Below are 17,659 nucleotides of genomic sequence, written 5' to 3' on the forward strand. Positions count from 1 at the left end.
TGTAATGTAAGCCACAAAGGAATGTATAACTGCACTGTCCTGTACCGTACAGGTTGAAACAATGAAAATTTGAATTACAAAAAAAAATAAAAAAATGTACTCACCATATTCAATACCATATATTCTTCTCTCAAAGAGCTTTTTTCTTTTTTTGTCCAACATTTTTATTGTGGCTTAGTTAATTCCAAGTGAAAATTCATCTAGATAAATACATGTAATTATACGAATGGATTGGGATTTGTGTGAAATGTTATTGTCTGAAATGCATATTCCGGACAGATCATAACCTAACTGTGCTGCAGTCCTCCTGCAGACTGCACCCTGAGTGTCTAGATCAGTGGTTCTTAACGTGGGGTCCGGGGACCACCCTGAGAGGGTTCCAGGGGGTCCCCAGCAAATTGATGAATTGTTAAACTTCAGCATTATTTCATTTACAAGACGTTAACACAGTTAGAGAATGTAGAAGAATGACTGTTTTGATCATAGTTTAACTGTTATCTCTCTAACTACAATATCTATATCTATCTATATAATCTCATCAAATGGGGGTCTGTGGCTCTAATGTGTGCAAAATTAGGGTCCTTGATATGAAAACGGTTGAGAATCGCTGGTCTAGATAATGTCTGACAGACATGAAGTTAGTGACAACAGACTATACAGTGCATAACTATGCAGACACATATCTCATAAATGAAATTTAAAGAAGACTTGAATAGGTAGAATATGTTGCAAACTCTGTGAGCCTATGTGTGTGTGTGTGTGTGTGTGTTCATACCCTTGCTGGAGTATATGCGCCATTATGGTTTATTGTCTTTTTTTTAATACCTCAGAATAATACTAGACAACATAATACCAGATATCACAAGAAAAAATACAAGGGCAGGGGATAATATATAGTGAACACAATAATTGAATACTTGACAAGTACAAAAAATTACATCATTAGAACAGTACAAAGTCAAGGGGAAAATAGGGGTAAGCAAACACAAGTAATATAACACATAATATACAACATATACAAGTAAGTGATCATCAGCGACCCTTCTCTCAAAGAGGTTAATTCATACCTGTAGGTCAGTGGTTGGCTGAGCTACAGATTAATGGTTGATATGATCTCTTGAACAGGTTCTTCTAATTTGTCAGTGCACAGTATTCAGAGTGGTGACTACCTGTTAGCACTGTGCAGTGTTCTATAAATATGATATAATACGGGAAGAGACAAATGATCATAATGTTGTATGTTGTATGTCTGCCTTGGCCACTCAGGAACAAGTTACTATTTTTCTAGTATTTCTATTTTTCTGTGCTGACTAAGAATAGAAACACATTTTTTTCCCAATACAATTTTATTGAATTTTAATACAATTACATTGACAGTAGAATCTCCATCGCCCTTTCCCCCACTCCCTCCCTCCCTCCCTCCCCCCAAGCATACAGAACATCACCCCGCACCAACCCCAAACAGTCCTTGGGTCTACATTGAAAATAATGTCAATAATAATAATAATAAACCAAACTAAATTCAAGTAGCTTACAGGGCATACATAGGACCAAATAGCCAAAAAATGGACTAGTATTAATATAACAATTACAGAATGATAGATAAGAGATGTGAAATTAAAGAGATAAGTCAAAGCTCATACACAGGCTACTTATTAAGTTGCATACATGTAGGACACATCAACATTTAGCACACATACAATATGGGAACAACAAACTAGCGGTAAGTAAACAAAATGACAAGGACTAAAAGGGACAAAACCAAAAAATAAATGAATAAACAAATAAGATAAAATTAAACAAATTGTACTAATAAATAAATAAGTAAATAAAATAAATAAACAATAATAATAAAAAAATAAATAAATCATGGCTGGATGTTTGCATAGTTTAAAATCAATAATACAACTACTTTTATTTTATTTTATTTTTTGAATGAAATGACTTTTTGGACTTTGACCGATAGAGGGCAGTAACATGCCTTGAAGCATCTAAACTGCCGAAATCTCTACAAGAAGAAGAAGAAGAAAAAGAAGAAGAAGAAAAAGAAGAAGAAGAAGAAGAAGAAGCTTGACACAGCTGTAGCTGCTGGTGTTTTGGTCCTTTAGCCTAGCGTAAGACACATCTGCTAATGCAGCCGAGACGCCTGGTGTGTGCATTTGGACAGATAATGTAGGTTGCGCTGTTTTCCAGTCGTTTGTTCATAAGGTCTGACGGACGAAGCGGAGTCTTTGGGAAGGTAACTGAAGTGTCCTGCTAACACCAGAATGCTAGCTAGCTTTAATATCGACAAACACATCTAACGCTACTGCGGTTTGGCCGCCTCCATATAGCCCGCTCATGTAACTTGATTGATGCTAATAGAAAGAGTAGCTCTTGCTTGTCATGAGTGGCTCCAGGCTAACTTGGCTGTCAGTATGTGTGCTGATGCTGGGCCCTGTACTGTATGTTGTCATGTCGCTAGGCACTGACTACACTACATCATGCTTGACTACACAAAGTGAGGCAAGAAAATGTTATGTGTATTTGTAGCTTATGTGTTATGTTTGTCGCTATCCAGCTACACTGCAGATGTTACAGGTTACATCATATTGTGTGTGCATCAGGGCTGTACAGTATGAACAAAAATCTATTATGCTGTTATCTGCTTTAACTAAATTTTGTAAATAAAACGTGGATAAATTTGTTGGGTTTGGATGGATATTAGATTTAAATGCATTGTGTAGTTTCAGAAATGACTTGGGCAATAATAAATATTTGCAACTGCAGTAAGCTTATGCTTCTTCCATTATGCTTAGTTGGAAGGTCGGGTCATAACAGTGGAAAAAGCCAGGTTCATTTCACAAAAGGACAATGTCCCAGGGATGTAATTTTTTCTTTCACCCTTAAAGGAATAGTTCACCCAAAAATGAAAATTCTGTCATCATCTCCTCACCCTCATGCCAGTTGAAACACAGGTGAAGTTTGTCCATATAACACACAGGGAGGTTGCCAGCACAACTCCATAGCAGCCTTCTCCAAAACAACTGAAGTCAGTGGGGACCAGTTCTTCAGAGTTCCAAAAAAGACCTACAGTATATTTACACTATCATTTAGTGCAAATCTTAACTACAGCTGATTGATTTGCAACAAATAATGGTGTGTAGGTCTTTCTATTCACAGTGTGATTGTTTGGCTGTTTTTGTTTTGGAACTCTAAAGAACAGGTCCCCATTGACTTCAGTTGTTTTAAGAAGGCTGCTACCAAGTTGTGCTGGCAACCTCCCTGTGTGTTATATGGACTAACAAATTTCACCTGTGTTTCATTTGGCATGAGGGTGAGTAGATGATGACAGAATTTTCATTTTTGGGTGAACTATTCCTTTAAGGAGCTTTATGAATTCACTTCTAAAGATGTTATTTTTTACATGCCCTTGATAGTATGCAAAGTTCCCACTGGTCATGGAATATCTGAAATATAGTGGATGTGTGAGAGGTGTATTCAGACAGACAGGGAAAGTCAGGGAATTTGATAAATTCTCTGGGAACGTCAGGGAATATCAGATAATTTTACAAATGGGTCATGATCCAGGAATATAGCAGAATGCCTAGCCAGAGTGAAAAAAGACTGAAAACCATGTTAACAAACCAGAGGATGAACGTTTTAGCTCATGGAAGTGCCCTGACTTAGTTGTGGAAGATCATGCAATTTTACATCAGGGCTACAGTGAGAACCCTGGGTATGGTTAAGCTTAATGCACAATTTTCTTTCTCTTTTCAGTCCACTAGTGAAGACTTCTTTTGATTTTTTCCCGATATCAAGGAAGCCAAACTGGCTGAAATGGATGAACAAAGTGTTGAGGTATGTAGACCATGCATCTGATAATCCCTTTATCATCTGTCTTCCTACTTTATACTACAAATGTCAGGACAAGAGGTGAGTGGGTGACTTGTTAAGAGTGTACAATGCTTCAGCTATTGAGAAAAGTCAGTCAGTTTGTCCAGTTGATCTTAGGCTGGATGATGGAGCTTGATAGAGCTCTGTAGGTGGTGTAGAGACTTTGCAGTTTAGTCACAAATTTCATGTCAACAACGGATACTGCCATCATGGAAGTCCATTGAAGAACTGGGTGTATATCTATATCTTAACAACTGGGCTAGAAAAAGAGAGGTCAGAGGTCAGGGGCCGGTTGCACAACACCTTATGTTTTCTCCTTAAGTATGACACTTAAGGCTTAATTTCCTTAATTTCTCCTTAGCTGAGGGACTTACTTAAGGGTTTTGCACAGAATCCCTTAAAAGGTTTCCTTAGTTAAGGAAAAACATTAAGGCATTTACTGCATTGAAAGAGATTTTACAGCGGTAAAATTCTACAGTTTCCATGGAGACCGTTTGTTTGCTTGCACTTGCGCTTGTGATACCTGTTATCGCCTCACCTGTTATCCTCTCACAAAGTTGGCCTTTAGATAGTAAAAAAATGGCAGAAGAAAAGAAGACAAAAACACCAAATTGTTGTTGGTGTTGGTCAGAGGAGGAAAATATTATACTTCTGGAGGAATACAATAAAAGAAAGCACATACAAAAAAGTTAATTTGATCCGCAACAGAACAGCAAACAGAAAACGACGAATGTGGGAGGAAATTGCAACGAAAATTAATTCAAGAAGAGGTCCATCCAAGAGGTCAAAAAAAAATACAACTTCTTCATTTATTGCCATAAACTCGGCCATGTTGCGGTTAAGATAGAGTCAGAGGTACCTTAAGTTTTTTTCCTTACTTTGGTTACTAAGGTCTTTTGTGCAACGGTTTAACTAACTTTAAGGGACTCCTTAAGTATAAGACCAAGATAAGGAGAAAACCTTAAATACTTAAGTGAACATTTTAAGGAAACCTTAAGGAGAAGACTTAAGGGTGTTTTGTGCAACCAATTTTATTTTAAGGAAACCTTAACCTTAACTCGAGAAAATCTTTACTTAAGGTGTTTTGTGCAACCGGCCCCAGGTACTGGCTTGGGCAGCAAAATGGCACTCTCTTATGCCAACCTATACATGGGTATGTTTGAAAAAGATAATATCAACTGTCAGCCCTTTTCTGTCTAAAACCAGACTGTATAAAATGTATAATGATGATATTTTTTATGATTGTAGATTCTACTGTTGATGAACTTAAACAATTACACCAGTATCTGTACTCTTGTAATGATCATCTGACATTCACTATAGAATATGATACTACACAGGTCAGCTTTTTTCATGTGGTTCATAAAATAGACAGCCAGCTCAACACTGACTTCTACCGTAAATCCACTCACTGCAACAGCATCCTGGGGTGGGGGTGGGGTGGGGGGGCAGTTTTCACCCACTACCATTGGTTAAGAGCCTACCCATCAGCGAGTTCCATCGACTCTTTGAATGGAGGTTATAAACAGGTGGGCTTTGAATCAACCAAAAGTCACTATGATGAGGGTTCGCAAGCACAGTGTTTATGGCTTAAAGTACGGTAAAGCCCATAAGACAGCCATTTGTTTTGCACCAAGTATTCCCCCTTGGGTTCAGAATAGGGCTGGACGATATGGTTGAAATCAATATCACGATAATCATAAGGATTTTTTTCGATATCGATATGTATGACGATATGGCTCACATAAGCGAAATCACGTTAAATAATCAAATGAATGTTCATCACATTGAACCGAATGTTTAATGTGTGGTGTGATGTCAAACTAAACTGAAATTTTCACATAATATTCCTACCATACTTCATTATTTTCTGAGTTTCTAAATATAATTAGCTTGTTCTCATCAGTTCAGACAGCAGAATTGTGCGTCTCGATATCCCAAAATCACTGTATCATCACAATATAATCCCACTGAAAGACGATACATGATAATATTGAATTATCGTCCAGCCCTACTTCAGAATTCAGAAAGATAATTAACTGGCACTAGTATATTGGAGAACCTGATCCTAAACTTAAGCAAATCTTGAAATCACCTCCTAAACTCATCTTCTAGTGACCCCCTGACCTGTGTGATCTGTTAGTCACTTCTGACATGTGCCCTCCTACCCAACCTCCTCCTATGCCCATTCTCCCTCCTAGCAATTACAAATGTGTGAACTACAGCTGCTCTTTAAACAGGCCAGAAAAGAAAAGGGTTATTCTCCTCTCTGTTCATACCCAACCTCTCATCACTTAAACATTTTCCCATTTCCTCAGCCCCTTGTGGCGCTTCAGACATATCCATATGTTCCATAAAGAGAATGAGTGGTTCCCATATGGAATCAAAGGTCTCCCTTTTACCCTTCAAAATATAGGTGATTTTCTCCATTGACAGGCAGGAAGACATCTCCCGGAGCCACTGACCTAAGTGCGGCCTATTTACATTTTTCCATGATAAAGCTATGAGGCGTTTAGCATGGAGCAAGCATATGTTAATAAGCGCTTTCTTTTTGTTTTGGAAAATTGGATCATTCGGATATATGCCTAATATAAACAATTTAGGGTGTAGAGGTAGATTTATGTCCAGCATATCATATATTGCGTGCGATACCTCCCTCCAGAACTTTGTAATCTCCTCGCACTCCCACATACTCAGGAAGCATTTTAAACAGTCTTAAATTAGGCTAAGCTTTGCGAAACCTGCAGACATCCTGATTTTCTGTTCTCTTAAAATGGAATCACTCTCGTTTTTCTCTGCCCCTCTCCAGAGTATTGCAGAGGTGTTTCGCTGCTTCATCTGCATGGAGAAGCTGAGGGATGCTCGCCTCTGCCCACACTGCTCCAAACTCTGCTGTTTCAGCTGCATACGAGTAAGCCCATTTAACACATCTATACTGTGGTATGGGACACTGTCTCTACTTGGTGACTAGAAAATATGATCTTTACATTACCACTCTGAAAATTCTGGTGTTAGTCACAAAATGTGTGATTTAAACTCTGAGTTTTTTTTTAGAGTTAGTCCAGGCGAAATAGGCCAGAAATAGCCTATGTTGTTTAGGGTTATGTAAAAGCACCAAAAATTGGTCTATAACTACAGTTTGATGACCATTTTCAGAATTGGAGCCTTTGCAAAATGGTACTAATCAGTCAGTATATAAAGCATGCAGACAGGTGGACAGGTCCAGTGACTGTTCCACTTAATAATGTTAGAATGGAGAAGATGCTGATTTGAACACATCTAGGTAGGGCTGGGCGATATGGTTGAAATCAATATCATGGTAATCATAAGGATTTTTCTCGATATCAATATATATATCATGATATGGTTCATGTATGCAAAATCACTTTAAATAATCAAATGAATGTTCATCTCATTGAACCGAATGGTAATGTTAGGTGTGATGTCAAACAAAACTGAAATTTTCAAATAATATTCCTACCATACCTCATTTTATCAGAGTTTTTAAGTAAAACTCATCATCAATTTAGACAGCAGAAATGTGTGTCACGGTATCAAAATATCTTCATATCATCACAATATGATTCCACTGAAAGACAATAAACGATAATATTGAATTATCGCCCAGCCCTACATCGAGGTAGCTGCAGTCCTGCTTGATGAGAGAGGTCAGAGGATTATGGCAGGACTACTTCCATCTAACAACAAATACCATCTCAGTATAACAGTGGCGTGCAGAAGGGCATCTCAGAACCACAACTAGTCCAACCTTCCACTCCTGTCAGCTAACACCAAGAAGATGAAGCTACAGCGGTTTCATGATCACCAAAACCGAACCACTGAAGAGTGGAAAATGACTGGTCTGACAAATCCTGGTTTCTGTTGTGACATACTGATGGCTGGTTAACAGCATGAATCTATTTTAGTGATATTGTGATATATTGTCACATTTTCCACCTTTATTAGCTAGATCAAAATGAAGAGGGACAGGAAAGACTGGGGTGAACTGGGGTGGCCAGACTCGATCCTGGGACGCGCCCTAGACCAGTGGTTCTCAACGTGGGGTCCGGGGACCACCAGGGGTCCTTGAGGGGGTTCCAGGGGGTCCCCAGCAAATTTATGAATTGTTAACCTTCACCATTATTTCACCATTATAAGTTAACACAATTAGAGAATGTAGAAGAATGGCTGTTTTGATCATAGTTTCACTGATATCTCTCTACCTACAATACAGATAGTCATGGAATTCTGGACAAAATCATATCCAGCAATAAGCATATTTTCAGGTTTGGGTCTGAGAGACAAAATCTCATCAAATGAGGGTCCGTGGCTCTAATGTGGACTAAATTAGGGGTCCTTGATATGAAAAAGGTTGAGAATCACTGCCCTAGACCACTGAGCCACCAGGAAGCCACAACCATGATATTTAGAGACAATAATAATTAATAATTGTACAGTGAAAATATCATATTGTTACATCCTTAGCCCTAGCATTACTTTTTGCTGTTACAGTGTTTTTGTTAGCATTTCAAAACAGAAACCAGCATAGCACAGAAAACAGGGGTATTTCACAAATCAGGATTAGCAAATTAGCCAGATAACTTTAAAAAGTGTTATGAAATATCTTCTGCAATTTTGTTTATTATTAGCAATCATAAACTTGCTTGGCTCACAAGAGGCCCCTTTGTACCAACTGACCATCATTTGAACACCACAGTGAACTGAAACATTGTTGCTGACCAGCTGCATACTGTACCTTCATGACTACAGTCTAGCCTTTTTCAAATGGAAACTTCCAGCAGTCTAAAGATGGTTCCAGGAACATGATAGTAACTTAAGTTCAGTCCAGATCTGAACCCAGTAGAGACCTTTGGGATGACGTGGCACAGGATGTTCGCAGTGCTGCTGAAAAATGTGCAGGAACTGAGTAACGCTATGGAGTCAGTGTGAGTCAGTGCTATGGAGATCCCTGTGCAATGTTTCCAACATCTTGTTGAATCAAGGCCTTGAAGAATTCAGGCAGTTCTGGAGACACCTTGTATGAAGACGTACCTAGTAAAGTGGCCACTGAATGTAAATTCATCAATAGGTTAAAGAAAAACACTTAACCGTTGAACCACTTTTCTGTTACACATAGGGTAGGTGTAGGAATATATATATATATTTTTTTTAAGTCAAGTCTATTTATATAGCCCTTTATCACAAGCATGTCTCAGAGGACTTTTACAGAGAATGTGTCTAGCTAGATCTAACTAAACAAAATCAATGGTGAACAAAATTATATAGGGCAAGCATAGCGAAAAACACAAGGTAGGCAAAAGCAGATAATCCTGTCATGGTCAGATCAGCAGATACGCAGCAAATTTGCTGACAATGGAAGAAACAAAAATGTCTGCCACAGCAGATCAGCACCATTCTTGCAATGCCTCCAATTCTGGAAATGTTCAGGGCATGGAATTGTACATGTATACCAATTTTGGTGCATTTTCACTTGGGCGTTTGATTTTAAGATTTAGTATTCACATATTTCAGTCAAGACTAAAGGCTGATTTATGGTTCTCCGTGGAAGTGTCTCTGTAACTGTCCACCTCCACAAAAATGTAACTGTGCATAGGGCAACACAAGACTGTAAGAACTGTGATTGAGCCACTTCGTATTTCCTCCTAACTGTAGGCTATGTGGTTGATGTTCGCCCATAGTGAAGGTAGCACGGAGCAGATCGAAGACAGACTAGCTGAGGAGGTTCGCAAATATATTGTTGTAACTGTAGGACACCTCATTCCCAAATCATAAAGATTACCAGATGTCATTGAATTCATGGGAAGAAATATCCCAGAACATAGGGTTTAAACACTACTACTTCTGTTATTACTTCTTTGCATACAATGCACAGAATCATCAACATAGAACTATAGATGCTTGCACCGCCGTAAGCACCTATGGCATAGCAACGGCAAACTATAAATCAGCCTTAAGTAAAGAGACTATGTATTTTGAATTCTTACTGTTGGGGCTACCGTATTTCAGTGAAACAGTCAGTGCATGTCGATCATATTTGTACAAATTGTGCCATCATTTAAGTGCGTGCTCTCATTTGACAGCGGTGGCTGACGGAGCAGAGAGCCCAGTGCCCACACTGTAGGTAAGCCCCTCCACTATTACCACTCCACCAAGGCTAACACACAGTTGAGATTAAGGCGTAAACCACGTCTTGAATTACTCAAGGTACTCGATTCCAAAAAAACTGGCATTAAAAGTTAATGTAATAAAAAAAAAAAAATCACCCAAAAATGAAAATGCTGTCATTATCTACTCACCCTCATGCCAGTTGAAACACAGGTGAAGTTTCTTTGTCCACATAACACACAGGGAGGTTGACGACACAATTCTGTAGCAACCTTAGTAGGTTCTTTACAGTTCCAAAAAGGGCAAAAATGACCATAAAATTACTCCATACAGCTAGTGCAGCATAATCCACGTCTTCTGAAGCCGGACGATCGCACTGAGTACTTCTGTTTTTCTTCCCTGGACTTTTGGACAGTATTCATCTGAGTAGCTACTACACACCTGGACTATACAAGGGGATTTAATGGAAGAGTTGACATCCAGTGATTAGCTACAGCCTCTCTGGGACATGTTTGTTAAAAGTCATGTTGCCTCCTACGGAGTCTTACAGGCTTCTCTCTGTTGCTGAGATGCTGAGGAATTCCCTGGGAACCTCCTCAAGAAAGTCTAACCCTCAAGAGATGAGCCACCCATCTGGTTCCTCCTACTCTAGTTGGGACAAATGGCCTCTGTCCCAACATCCTAAAACTCCTACTCGAATTTGCTCGGTGAGTGGGCTATTGTGGTAAAATGCGTCCTGACAGGAGATCCTCAATCTGTTTTGCTGGCACACAAGTTTTCAGTGTGTCTTTAAAAGAGAGCTCTAATCGGTGAGCCCTACATTGGAAGCCTCTCTTGCAAAGCCATACGTAAAGCACCTCTTCTTCTGTCACAGCTGTGTCTGTCTATCAGATATGATGGAAATTAACTGGGAAGCAGCTATCTCATCCCTTAGACACTTTCTCTCCACCTCTGCAATGTGCCTGACAAACACTCTAGCCTGCATTCTATTGTGGTAGGTGTTGCATCTAATCCCTTCCTCTTACTGAATTCACACTAAAAACTAGAAGGGCACTCGGAGAGCGCAGACCTCCACCAGGGTTCATGCTATTATTGGTTGTTTGTGAGTCGGATCCGGATCCGCTCCAAAATGTAATGGGTTCTTCCTTGGCCCATGCTACACACAGTATGTCTTTATCTTCTGTGGAGAGTATGGGGAGTCTGTCCATCTCAAAAAAAGATTCCAAGTCTGTTGAGGTTGGGTGAAATTCCGATTAATTCACGCTTCGAAAAGTTGATGTTGGAGTTTTATTATTTTGTGGACGCAAACTGACACCCACATTAGTCTTAGTCTTGGGCGTGGCTAACGTTTCATCTGTCCTCCCACTGCAGTGCCTTGTCCAGTCACGTGCATTTATGTCAATGACGTGGCACAGTACAGCCAATCATTACGTGTCTCTGGCAGAGATACTGTGATAAGGGAGAGCAGACAGACAGGGAGAGAAAGGGACGAAAGATAGCAAGTGATGACAAAGAAGAACGCTTGCTGAAAAATAACAAAAGTTGACACTGTTCAATGATTTTACCATGGTTCAAAATATTGGCAGGACAAAAAGGCTCATTTCTCTCATTGAATGGGAGAAGTAAAGAGGGAAAGAACAGAGGGACTTATATTCTAGGGAGCGGGTGTTAAAACCTATGCATTTGTATGATCCTGTAAAATTGGGGATTTTCTCATTTGTTTAAACTAATCTATGTTTTCATCATTCTCCAGAAATTTTATCGGGGCTTTTACGGGTACGGATCCGATTCAGACTATGACGTGATCGGTTCACGCCTATTAGTTATAATTTTGATGAGTGAATGCTTTACTCAGAAGAGAGTACCTGTCTTGCTAAAAATCAAAAAATATCGCCTGATATATTGGTTATTGGAATTTTTTTTTTTATTATTATTTTTTTAATTGATTTTTAAATTTAACAAACACATATACACCTCTCAACATAAACAACAGAAAAACGTACAAAACAGAAAAATCCCACCCCAAACCAACAACAGATGCTGCAATATGTAAAAGTTAAATTGAAAGGAAAAACGTAATTAAAAAATAAATAAATATACGTAAATTGCAGAGGAATACGACAGGAAACAAGTAAATAGCACATACAGATGGAGCAATCAGCCATCGCCTTACAGGGACAAACAAGTAGGTCAAAGTCTCTGTAGGAAAGAATGCAAAGGTTTCCAGAGTCTCCGGAATTTGTCCGATTTATGGTTGAGATCATGAGTCAATTTCTCCAGAGGCAGAAGGGCCGATATCTGTGATATCCACATGCCGACTGTAGGGACCTGCGTTGCGGACCAACGCAGCATGATACACTTTTTAGCCAAAAATAAAAGAATTATTAACAGAGATTTGGTGTCTGTATCAAAAAGATTTTCCGGAGTATGGTTTAACAGGTATGAAGAAGAAGTCAGTGTAAACCGCTTACTGGTAACCTCCTGGATCACAGAATGGACCTGTCCAAAATGTCAGGATGCGGTCACAAGACCAAAACAGATGGATAAATGTACCATTGTGTGTTTTACATTTATAGCAGAGGGGTTATTGGAAATTTGATCTTCCATCATTGGGAGATTAAATTATTTCAATCCTGGTCCTCAGGACCCAGAGTACTGCTGGTTTTCTGTTCTACCAGGTAATTTATTGCAGTTAATTGCATGGTATAAAATAGTCCCTGATTAGAAGGGCTAGAATGGAAATCAGCAGGGCTCTGGGTCCCAAGGACCAGGATTGAAAACTACTACTATAGGATATCCTAACAAATTTTTGTCTTTTTTATTCTGTCCTGATAGATTTATTTTTTTGTTATAGCGACTGTGTGATGAATGGGCAACTTCTGTGTGTGTTTGTCTAGGGCTCCCCTCCAGCTCAGGGAGCTGGTGAACTGTCGCTGGGCGGAGGAGGTCACCCAGCAGCTAGACACCCTCCAGCTCTGCAGCCTGTCTAAGCACGAGGACAACGACAAGGACAAGTGAGGACCCCCTCCTGCTCTTCCTCCACCTCCTCTCCTCCTGCTGCTCCTCCTCCCCGTGCTTCACCTTTTCTTCCGCCTCCTGCTCCTCCTTGGGCTGATCCCCCTAGTCCTCTTTCTATCCCTCTACCTCATGGTGGAGCCTCTTCTTCCTCCCGCTCCTGCTCCTGCTCCTCCTTCGCTTTCTTCTTCATCACCACATCCTGCTCATCCTTTACCTTCTCCAGCTCCTCCTGCTCCTCCTCGACCACATCCTACCCGTCCTTCACCTCCTCCTTCTGCCCATCATCGTGCTGCTCCTTCTCCTCCACCTCCTCCTCCTCGTGCTTCTCCTCGTGGTGCTCATCCTTCTATTCCCCTACCACCTTCTCCTACTGCTCTTCCTCATGCTGCGCCTCCTCCACCACTGCCTACTTCATCCGCTACCTCCTCCTCCTCTTCCTCCTGCTCCTCCTCCACCTCATCCTTTTCCTCCTCTTGCTCCTCCCTTCCTCATTTGTTCTCCTCCATCTTCCCTTCATCTGTTATTGTTGTTCTGCTTTTCCTCTTTCCCTTCTTCTCTTTCTGTCCTCCTCCTCTTCCTCTCTACCTGTCCTTGTCTGTCCTCCTCTTTTTCCTCTTCTCTACCTCCTCTCTGTCCTCCTACATGTGTTAAGAAAAATTAAAAGGTGGCTCTCCATTTGTAAACTTTGCAGACAATGAAGTAAAACAGGCCTGTGTTTTGAGTTATGATAAGGTAAGTTTCCAAAAATGTCTTTTTCTTACTTGATTGTATTGTAAGTGTCCGGTCATTGATTTTTCCTCTGCAGATGTGAGAACCACCATGAGAAGCTCAGTGTTTTCTGTTGGACCTGCAAGAAGTGCATCTGCCACCAGTGTGCTCTATGGGGCGGCATGGTAACCTTTCACTTAATTTTTAGTGCACGCTTTACATGTCATCAGTGGTTTCCTGTACTAAAGTGACTCCAGGACACACGCTCGTAGCCTGGAAGCAGTAATAATTCATTTAATGCATTACAAAACCTTACAAAACCTTGTGAAAAAAGTCTTCATAAGGCTAACAAGAACAGAAACAGGGTTGAGTTATATTTATAAGAATGACAACACACAATGGTATTGGATATACAGGTGGAGAGGGAGATGTGACATATGGACTTGAGATTTCGGAAAGTTAGTGCGATTGTGTTTGGGCTGAGGGGGGGGGGGAATGTCAGGGTTAATGTTACTCATGATGAATTAACAGGTTAATCCATTGTATACGTGAGTAAGTTTTAAATTAAACCTCTGAATCTGCTTGTATCTTTATTGAATCTTATTGAGTGTATTTTCCCCCTGCACTGTGTCCAGCATGGCGGCCACACCTTCAAGCCTCTGGTAGAGATCTACGAGCAGCATGTGACCAAGGTGAACGAGGAGGTGGCTAAGCTCCGCCGCCGCCTCATGGAGCTCATCAGCCTGGTGCAGGAAGTGGTGAGGACTGCTTCCTGGTTTACACGATGACCAGAGAAGTGACACATATGGGTCTGGTTGAGCTTTTCCGCACTAAATGGGTGAAAGAGTCACAGTGCTGTAGTGTTCACTCCAATTTTAGGCTCCCATGATGTTGCCAGGTCTATATACTGCTTATGTTTTTTTTTATTTTTAGGCCATTTGTTTGTATCTGGGTAAAATATATTCTGTATGATAAAGAATTTCCAATCTGATACATTTTTCATAATTTCCAGGTAAAAGCATATAATGATTTATGTACTGTACTGTATTCCCTGATCCATACCATATAATGGAGCTCATTCATAAAACTTACCGGCATGTTTAGCGTGACATTAGGGGCAGATACCGTCACGGTAGGGTGAAAATACCGGGATGTTATTAGCATTACCGTTTATATAATTAGAAAAGAATATCGCCGTTTTAGCAAACATTATTTTATTGCTATAGCTAATATTGTCATTTTGAAGCCATTTTAGGGTTTATTGTACCAAATTTTGACTCACTTTTTAGGACATGCTCCCATTATAATAATAATCATTATTATAATAAACTATTCGTATAGAAGCATTTCAAAAACAAAGGATTAACAAAACAAAAGATTAAATAAAAAAATTGTCAATTTAGTTAGTAAAGTAATAGAAGTAATAGTAAAGTAATAGTTCACCAAAAAATGAAGTCATTATATACTTACACACAGGTGCCAGTTGAAACACAGGTGAAGTTTGTTATGTTGTGTGTGTTATATGGACTAACAAACTTCACCTGTGTTTCATGTGAACATGACAGGAGGTTGGCCAATGCTGACATTATCAACTCGATGGCAATAAGGTATTGATATTGCTATTGACAGCTAATGTCTCTGGTGGTTGAAAACATGCAATCATTCCTTTTTTAACGGTAATTGCCAGTTAGCTGACGTCTGTGTCTCTGCTGTCGGTGGATCAGGAGAGGAATGTCGAGGCGGTGAGGGGAGCGAAGGACGAGCGAGTCCGAGAGATCCGAAACGCTGTGGAAATGATGATCGCTCGCCTGGACAACCAGCTCAAGAACAAGCTCATCACCCTAATGGGTAGGCTGCCTGTCCGCATTACTAACACTACTGACTAGGGTTTCTGCAGGCCCTGGAAACCTCCTAAAACGTCTTAAATCCTATCTAATGGAGTGTGTCCTTGTGGTGTCCTTGTGGTGTCCTTGTGGTGTCCTTGTGGTGCGATCTTCCCAAGTTGAGAATGAACTTCTCAAGAAAGTGAGAAAAGAGAAGCTTCTTTACAGTTTGAGATAGACTGTGCTTCACCACTTTCTGTCACCACTAGATGGTGACAGAAACTGCAACATATTTCTAAATAAAGCACAGCAACTACTGGACTACTACTGGACTATGGAGGGCCCAAAGGACAAACCATGCATAAAGGCTGATAGCTGAGCTATATGTACCTACTGAGAAGTGCTTTGCTGGATTTTGCTCCCGCTGAAGGTTAGTTTACTCGCTCGCTTCATCGATTCCTCCATTACGAGAATTTTTTTCAGGAATAGGAGCGTGTGAGGGCCGTTTTTAAACAGCGAGGGAGGTGCCAAGCTAGTTTTTAAAAAATGAAAAGCTACTGAATGGGCCGGGAGGAGCTTTGAGTCGGTCCGGATTTTGACAACAAGCTTTAGAAAAGAGGTGAAAACAGCAACACGGCTGACGTGCATGTGTGGATATTGGTTTCACTATGTCCCAAGGGAATCTCCACATAGCACATGTTAGTTTCAGGATTGGTTATAGGGTCTGAAATCGCTTATTGCGGGTTGCAAAATATTAATCTTTACTGAATAGATGCAATCCGTGCCTACACTCAAACCTACATCAGGAGTCACATTCAATACAAGTACATTTAAAATAGAAATGGTGTTCCTCTCCACTAGGCCAGAAGACGTCCCTGACCCAGGAGACAGAGCTGCTGGAGTCTCTTCTGCAGGAGGTGGAGCATCAGGTTGGTAGTTCATCTAAGTGCATCTAGTACAGCTAACTCCATATGACCCATACTCTCCATTCACTTGGTTGTCTAAATTTCCAACACACACAAACCAGGAATGTAGTGGAGGATAAACCTGCCTAAACTGAGTTTACTCACCTCAGGTAGTGTCAAACTAATGCAAGTTCTATCATGATAGGGCCTTTCAGTGTGAGGCACCGCAGGTGAATAGGAGAAAAAAAAAAAAATTATCAGAATGAAATGTTGGATGTTGAACATGGACTCAAATACAACCTTTTTGTATTATTACTTTTATATATTTTGCTGTTATCACATTCAAATTAGCTAATATTTCATAACAGTGTGTGAATTTGCATATCAGAACAGTTTCATTCTGATGAATAACTTATATATTATATATTATATTAGTTATAGTCATTTACAGAGGGATTTGAAAAAAAAACCCCACAGTAGTTCTAGAAGCAAAATATATGATCTCAAATTTGACCAATTCCGCCAAAATGGCTGTTTTTACCTGTGGTGCCTCACCTTTAGGGGAAAAAACGTATATTAATGATTTTCAGAAATATATAATTCGATTTTTGTTTTTATTGGTGGTTGTTTGCCTTATGATGATCACTGATTGGAGCTCATGGTTTATCGACCATTTTATTTACCACTACATCAAAGACAACTATGGAGAAATGATTTTTATTTTTGTATTAACTAGTGTGTATGCAGTTATTTCTAAACTTATCAAACTTTCAACATAATGCATAGAGGTGTGTGCATGTGAGGCTAGCTGTCTTGCATTTGTAATGGCTGTATTCATATTGTAAGCGTGGCATTAGTTTAGTGGAGATGGTGTCTGCTTCTAATGCCAGATTCACTGCTCTGACCCAGAAAGTATACCCTTATCCCCAGAACATCTCACATTCACATTCACCATCTTCAATAATTAATGGAGTAGCTCTATATTTTACATCTTGATGACATCACAGTTGTGACTCATAGTTCTGGTTAGTCATGTTCACAAATATAGATTGGACCGTGTTAGCTCATAGGAATAAAAATAGTAATACTCTTATACTGTGTGGTATTACTTTTCAAAATTTGTATTTTTTTGCATTTATTGTTGAATAGGTGTATGTTATGATATGGAGAATTACTAACAAGGTGAAGAAGTATTTTTAGCAC

At 39.8% G+C, this 17,659-nt stretch overlaps 1 protein-coding gene across 1 annotated transcript in view; it reads left to right on the forward strand.

The window, feature by feature from the left end:
• Window positions 1-2,116: 2,116 nt before the first annotated feature.
• The window catches only part of trim37 (tripartite motif containing 37), a 55,916-nt gene continuing 40,373 nt past the window's right edge, over window positions 2,117-17,659 (forward strand). Inside the window, exons 1-9 of the mRNA XM_071547105.1 lie at window positions 2,117-2,239; window positions 3,760-3,840; window positions 6,686-6,787; window positions 9,978-10,018; window positions 12,900-13,016; window positions 13,826-13,913; window positions 14,364-14,486; window positions 15,453-15,576; window positions 16,413-16,480. Of these exons, the coding sequence (XP_071403206.1) occupies window positions 3,820-3,840; window positions 6,686-6,787; window positions 9,978-10,018; window positions 12,900-13,016; window positions 13,826-13,913; window positions 14,364-14,486; window positions 15,453-15,576; window positions 16,413-16,480 (684 nt within the window). The 5' untranslated portion in view covers window positions 2,117-2,239; window positions 3,760-3,819. The remainder of the gene's footprint in view (window positions 2,240-3,759; window positions 3,841-6,685; window positions 6,788-9,977; window positions 10,019-12,899; window positions 13,017-13,825; window positions 13,914-14,363; window positions 14,487-15,452; window positions 15,577-16,412; window positions 16,481-17,659) is intronic.

Source organism: Centroberyx affinis, unplaced genomic scaffold (genome assembly GCF_046629955.1).
Source record: "Centroberyx affinis isolate AG114_WGS23_722 - 3 ecotype Tasmania unplaced genomic scaffold, CSIRO-AGI_Caff_v1 ptg005676l_1, whole genome shotgun sequence".
In the NCBI taxonomy this organism is placed as follows: Eukaryota; Metazoa; Chordata; class Actinopteri; order Beryciformes; family Berycidae; genus Centroberyx; species Centroberyx affinis.